Below are 6,000 nucleotides of genomic sequence, written 5' to 3'. Positions count from 1 at the left end.
ATATATATGACAAATAATAAATGTATAAAATTTCTGTTATATATTATAAAATATTATATGTGATATATCATATATTTGTATATAATATATTGTATAAAATAAGAAACATATGCACATATAATACTTAATACATGACTGGGCTGTGCCAGGCTACAAATAATCACTCCTATGCAGAACTCCGGGTGTTGGCTGGCCGGGTCAGCCCTGGGCCAAGGTTAAACTTCCTTTAAACGGGTGCTAATTAAGCCCGGGCCCATGATCATCCTACCTCAAATTCTAAATACCATCCAATCGGACCATTAGGGATTTCTTATCCACCCTCTATCCGCCGTGAACCATATATCTTTATAAGAAAAATAAATAGGAGATTTGGGCTCCAATCCCAATCGGACATGCTGTTTTTCAGTTTTCACTTGAAAAGTGATGTTCTCACTTCAACAATATGTAAATTCAAAGAAATTGTCACCAAGTTTCTATGTATTTGACAACATGGGACCCACCAAACGCTCCTTCAAGATTTATAATTAGACCCAACCCGTTTCAAAAATCTCTCTCAATTAAATTCTCTCTCTGTCTCTCTCTTTGCAGCTGCAATCAAACTGCAAGGGAGTAGTAGTGTTAGTAGTAGTAGAACAAATGGAAATGTAATCTGAATTGTGACAAACTTCTTCTTCTTCTTCTTTATCAATAGAGACCCCATACTTTTTGATTAGTTTTCTAACTCATTTTGACTACCCATTTCAGGTTTGATATCAGCGAGATGTTGGCAGCTTTCCTGGCTTCAACTCCTGTGCTCTCCCAGTCATGGCGCCTCTGCATCCTCGCAAATGCTACAGAAGGCGGAGGATTCATGGTTGATCAATTTGGAGACGTGGGTTACATTGCTTTTTCTGGGTTACAATCGTTTACTGGACTGAACCTGGACGGAAACAGCTTGGTGCAATTGAATGATGCCAGTAGTAGTACTACTGGGTTTTCCTTCTCGTTGCATGAAAGCGAAGAAGACGAAGAGCCTCCCATGGTTCATGCTGGTTTCTTTCAGACCTTCCACTCTCTTTGCACCAACAATTGCTTCAAAAATGAGGTTTGATTCTACCTTTCTCGTTAATTCGATCTTCTTGTGTATTGCTAGGGTTCTGAGTTCTGAGTTCTAGTTTACGAGTCACACTGGCGTCAATGGTTGACGAACTGAAATTTTCATGTTCTGGTTTTCATGACTCGTGAGCAATATCGTCAATGGCAATGATCTTAGCTCAGTTGTAGGTTGTTTGATCAAATTGTCACTTAGTAACACATGCAAGTACGTAGAGTTTATCATCAAGGAGGCTAGCTCCAGAGAGTGCTGGGCAATCGCTACATTTAACAGCCATTGCTAGCTCTAGACCCAGTTCAAAAACTGCTGCATTCCACAGCTGATGAATCAGGTGGGATCCATGACATTTGCTAGATTTGAGGACTGTGATCATCCAATCTGGTCAGTTCTAGTCATGAATATAAGATCTATCTCTTGGATGGACAGTGTGGTTATATAAACTACTCTAACCCAGTTTGATTCAGGTCATATATATATGGTTTGCAATTCTTTTGCTTTTTGGGTTTTTTTTTATTTTTTCTAGTTCTTCAATCCAAGGGATATTTTGCCCCTATGGTTCTATCTGACCACACAATTCGCCAAACCGGCCGGTTCAAGTTTAGAGGTTGTTCTCTGAACTATGTGGCCTTATAATTGTCTTGGGCAACGTGCTTGTGGTAGTTGAAAACTTGGTGAACGATTCCATTGATATGACTCGGACTCGGTCGAGTTGGAACGGTTTTGTCCATTGCTTTTTTTTTGGGTAACCATCTCTTATTATTGGGGTATCTGTAATAAAGTTAATTACTATAATCCATTAATAGAAATGTATGTACTTAGAATAGCTGTTTCTTTTAGGAAATGATCTTGATTTGTTATAAGAAATGTAAGGGCCGAGTCTTACTGTGGATTTTGCACAATTGGTACAACCTGGTGGGTTGATTTGGGATGACTACCCAGTCAACTCGACCGACAGTTTTACACCATGGTTGAAATTTTGAAGAGAGGATGAAATACTAAAATCAGAATTTTTTAGGGTTTTGAGAGAATTTGATAACATTGATTTCATTAGAAATGGAACTAAATTTAAAATTAAAGAATGGCATAACTTTCCCTTAGTCAGAACTGACAGTCCTCATCAGTAGTTTGGTATGACCTGACCTCTAATTTCTAAGCATATCTTGAAGGAAAAACTTTGGCTGTTCTGAAAAAAATAAGGTGTTTCCAAGCTTTTTTTTTTTTTTTTGTTTTTTTCAAACAGCCAAACTTTTCTCCTTTTTGGTTCTACTGTTCTTAGTGGTCGGTGGTTGTGATTGGGTGAAGCCTGCATTAGCCTTGTTAAAAGAGAATATTTATGAGGAGTTAAAGTTAAAATGAAAAAAAAAATAAAGATAGAAGTAAAAAAAAGAAAAAAAATAATAGATAATATTAAAGTAAGATCAGTACAAAAAGATATCTAAAAGCAAATATGAAAAAAAAATAGAAAATATAATAAGATAATTAACAATAGTAAAATTATAATAATTAATGGTTAACTTATAAAATATGGTTATTTTTTAATTATAAATTTCACATAATTGTGTATATTATGTATGTATGCTGTGTGTATGTAAATGAATCATCCAAATATGAAATAATTGCATGGATCTGGTTTGGACTTTCAGAGTCCATTGACAGCCCTAGATGATCTTGAGCCAGAACAGCTCAACAGCCTCAACTGGTTTGGTCTGCCAGCCTAGTCTGGCCATATGGGTTTCACTACAGTAGTTGAAAGGTTACCATTTTCTAATTTTTTAAAATACAATCAAAACAACCCACCTTGTTGTACCATCTAATTCATGACTATTTGAATGAAATAACAAAATGGAATTGGCCCTTGAAAATGACCATGGATGCAGTTATCAATCTTAGAATCCACCAAGAATGGTTTATATAGATGTTTATATTATCATACAACAGTTCAAGGACTGAAGTTATTCATTATCATTATGTTTATGCCTATATGCAGATAATAAAATTAATGGAGAAAAGCAAGGCAGTGATAGTTACAGGACACTCAATTGGAGGAACAATAGCCTCTCTTGCAACTCTTTGGTTGCTCTTTCATTTACAATCTTGCTCCTCTCCTCACTCAGTCCTCTGCATTACCTTTGGTTCTCCATTACTAGGTAATAAGTCCTTCTCGAAAATGATCCTCAGAGAAAGATGGGGAGGAAAGTTTTGCCATGTTGTTTCCAAACACGACGTTGTCCCGAGGTTATTCTTTGCTCCCCTCATCCCTGTAGCTCCACAACTAAATAAATTACTGCAATTCTGGCACTTCTTCATGAAATCTCCACAGTTTTGTAGTCTTGAAGCAGGATTATCCAATGAAGAGAAAACTAAATTTTATCAATACATAATGGATCATACTGAAGCTGCTGCAGCTGAAAAAGATGGGTCAAAGAGCTGTTCATATCGGTCATTTGGGTGTTACCTGTTCTGCTCTGAAGAAGGAGCAGTTTGCATCAACAATGCGATGGCAGTTACCCAAATGCTGCATTTGATTTTCACAACAGGTTCAGCTGATTCTTACATAGATAATCACCTCAATTATGGAGATGTTATATTGAAAGTCTCTGGACTATTCTTGAGGAGGAGAAACTTCACACAGGGGGTTCTTCCTGAGTCATGCTATGAAGCTGGGATTTCATTGGCAATGGAGGCCTTAGGAATAGATTGCCAGGTAGTTTTCTGACTCCTCTCTTTTGTCTACTTCTTTCTGTAAGAACCAATTTCTGTGTAAATAAAACAATTGATTGATGGATCGTTCTTCTTGAGCATTTTCCTACCAGGTTCTTTCCTATATCCCAAAACACTAAACTGATCTGAAAATCTTAACAATCACAATTAGCTGAATTTGGAAGTTATTTTGCCTCTAGAAGGAGTAGTACTTCATGAAAGTGTTAATTAAGGTTGTGTTTGATTTGATAGAAAATAACAGAGAAACAGAAAGTTGAGAGAAAGTTCCTAAAGGAATTTTACAAAAATCCTTTAGAACTTTCCCTAAACTTTCTGTTCCTCTCTTATTTTATATCAAAGCAAAGATAGCCTAAGTTGATTAACTAAAGCATCATATTAGCCTGGTCAGGAGCTATATGCCCCATATGTGTTGCACAATATTGGTAAATCTGATTGGTGAGCATTTGTATTTAATAGTTGATCAATAGATGATTGATCAGAATTTGTTATTGTTGTTATATGTTGAAATTGTATTGAAACCCAAGTAAATTGTATGGGTATGACTGCAAAAGTTCTGTATCAGATGCTCTTCAATTCCACTCATACAAGTAGGCTTGAAATCTCTGCTTAATATAGGGGACACAAGGAATGTTGTTGTTCTTATCCTTCTTTTCTAAATAACCTGCAGGACATAATTGCAGGGCCATTGATGGAGAGCCTAAAGTTGGCAAAGCAGTCGGGCCGTAGGCTAAACCTAAAAAGCGCCGAGCTTGCAATTAGTCTAGCCAAGATAACACCTTATAGAGCTGAAATTGAGTGGTACAAAGAAAAATGCGACAGTTCTGCCGATCAAAAAGGATACTATGACTCCTTCAAGCTCAGGGGTGCATTTAAGGGAGGCTTTCGGGTCAACATGAACAGGTTAAAGCTTGCTTTGTTCTGGGATGAAGTAATTAGCTTGATGGAGAGCAATCAGCTACCCCATGATTTTCACAAGAGAGCAAAGTGGGTCAATGCATCCCACTTCTATAAACTCCTTGTTGAACCACTGGATATAGCTGAATATTATAGGGAAAATATGCACATAACTAAAGATCATTATCTAACTCATGGAAGAGAGAGGAGATATTTGATCTTTGATAAATGGTGGAGAGATAGAGAAGATGTTAATGAAAATGATAACAAAAGGACCAGGTTTGCAAGCTTGACTCAAGATTCATGCTTTTGGGCAAAGGTGGAAATGGCAAAGGAGTGGATGCAGAATGCTAAGAATGAGAATGACCCAAATAAGTTAGCTGTACTTTGGGACAACCTGAATAGTTTTCAATCCTATGCTAGGCAACTGGTTGAGAGTAAGGAGGTCTCTAAGGATGTTCTGGCAAAGAATTCAAGCTATAGTTTGTGGTTGGAAGAATGGAAGGAGTTCCAGGCATCAGTGCTGTTGCAAATTCCTAATAGGTTGTGAAGTGGTTATTCATCATTAGGAGATAAGAAAAGGAAGCATTGTAGTTCCATGTATTATACATGTTAGTGATGAATAGGTAGTCTTGTATTGAAATACTTTGTTATCTGTATTGAAGTACTTTTTTTTTTCTTTACTTTGTTTGTCTCAGTTGTACTTGGATTAGGAAAGCTGTTACAGTCCTTAAGGTTAGATATGGCTTGGATTGACATGTTGCAACAGTCTTAAGAATGTTGGTCTATTGAATTTAGGGGGTGTCAATTGGACTGAATTTGGTCCAATCCGATCCAGTCCAATGTGAGTCCATTACAAATGGACCAAGTCCAATCCAATCCGATGATTATTTTGGACCAATCCAATTCAATGTCTGGACCATCGATCCAATCTGTTCAAATTTGTTTTAATTTAGATTGGTTATAACCCAAACCCGGTCCATATTGACACCTATAGCTTCTATCAATGGACTAGATATTGGCTCAATCCAACCCAATCCAATATAAATTCATTACAGATGGACGAGGTCCAATCCAATCCAATAAATACTTTGGACCATTAAGTCTTAACTGCTCCAATTCAATATGTCATGTTGGTCCGTCCAATCCAAAACCAGTCCATTGACACCCCTACTATTGATCAAGCATGTAATAATTGGCAATGGAGCCTACCCCCATATTGCATCTTTAGTTTTGGTAATACATAGTGAGGACTAGGATTCCAGCTATGGAGTTATGGAAAGGGATGACAA

At 37.0% G+C, this 6,000-nt stretch overlaps 1 protein-coding gene across 1 annotated transcript; it reads left to right on the top strand.

Moving 5' to 3' along the window:
* Window positions 1–549: 549 nt before the first annotated feature.
* Window positions 550–5,599, top strand: LOC104605825 (lipase-like PAD4). Its single transcript, XM_019199185.2, has 4 exons — window positions 550–644; window positions 745–1,084; window positions 3,081–3,797; window positions 4,482–5,599. Exons 1-4 carry the CDS (start codon window positions 637–639, stop codon window positions 5,256–5,258), a joined length of 1,842 nt encoding a protein of 613 aa, XP_019054730.1. The 5' UTR covers window positions 550–636; the 3' UTR covers window positions 5,259–5,599.
* The last annotated feature ends 401 nt before the right edge of the window (window positions 5,600–6,000 follow it).

This window comes from Nelumbo nucifera, chromosome 1 (genome assembly GCF_055504915.1).
Source record: "Nelumbo nucifera cultivar China Antique chromosome 1, China Antique-T2T, whole genome shotgun sequence".
NCBI lineage: Eukaryota > Viridiplantae > Streptophyta > Magnoliopsida > Proteales > Nelumbonaceae > Nelumbo > Nelumbo nucifera.
The sequence above is the reverse complement of the archived record's forward strand: the minus strand, read 5'-3'. Positions and strand labels throughout refer to the sequence as shown.

Excerpts from the sequence above, each read along its gene's own strand:
- LOC104605825 (XM_019199185.2), top strand. Across the intron at positions 1,085-3,080 it reads ACAATTGCTTCAAAAATGAG|ATAATAAAATTAATGGAGAA; the intron begins GTTTGATTCTAC and ends GCCTATATGCAG. Across the intron at positions 3,798-4,481 it reads CCTTAGGAATAGATTGCCAG|GACATAATTGCAGGGCCATT; the intron begins GTAGTTTTCTGA and ends AATAACCTGCAG.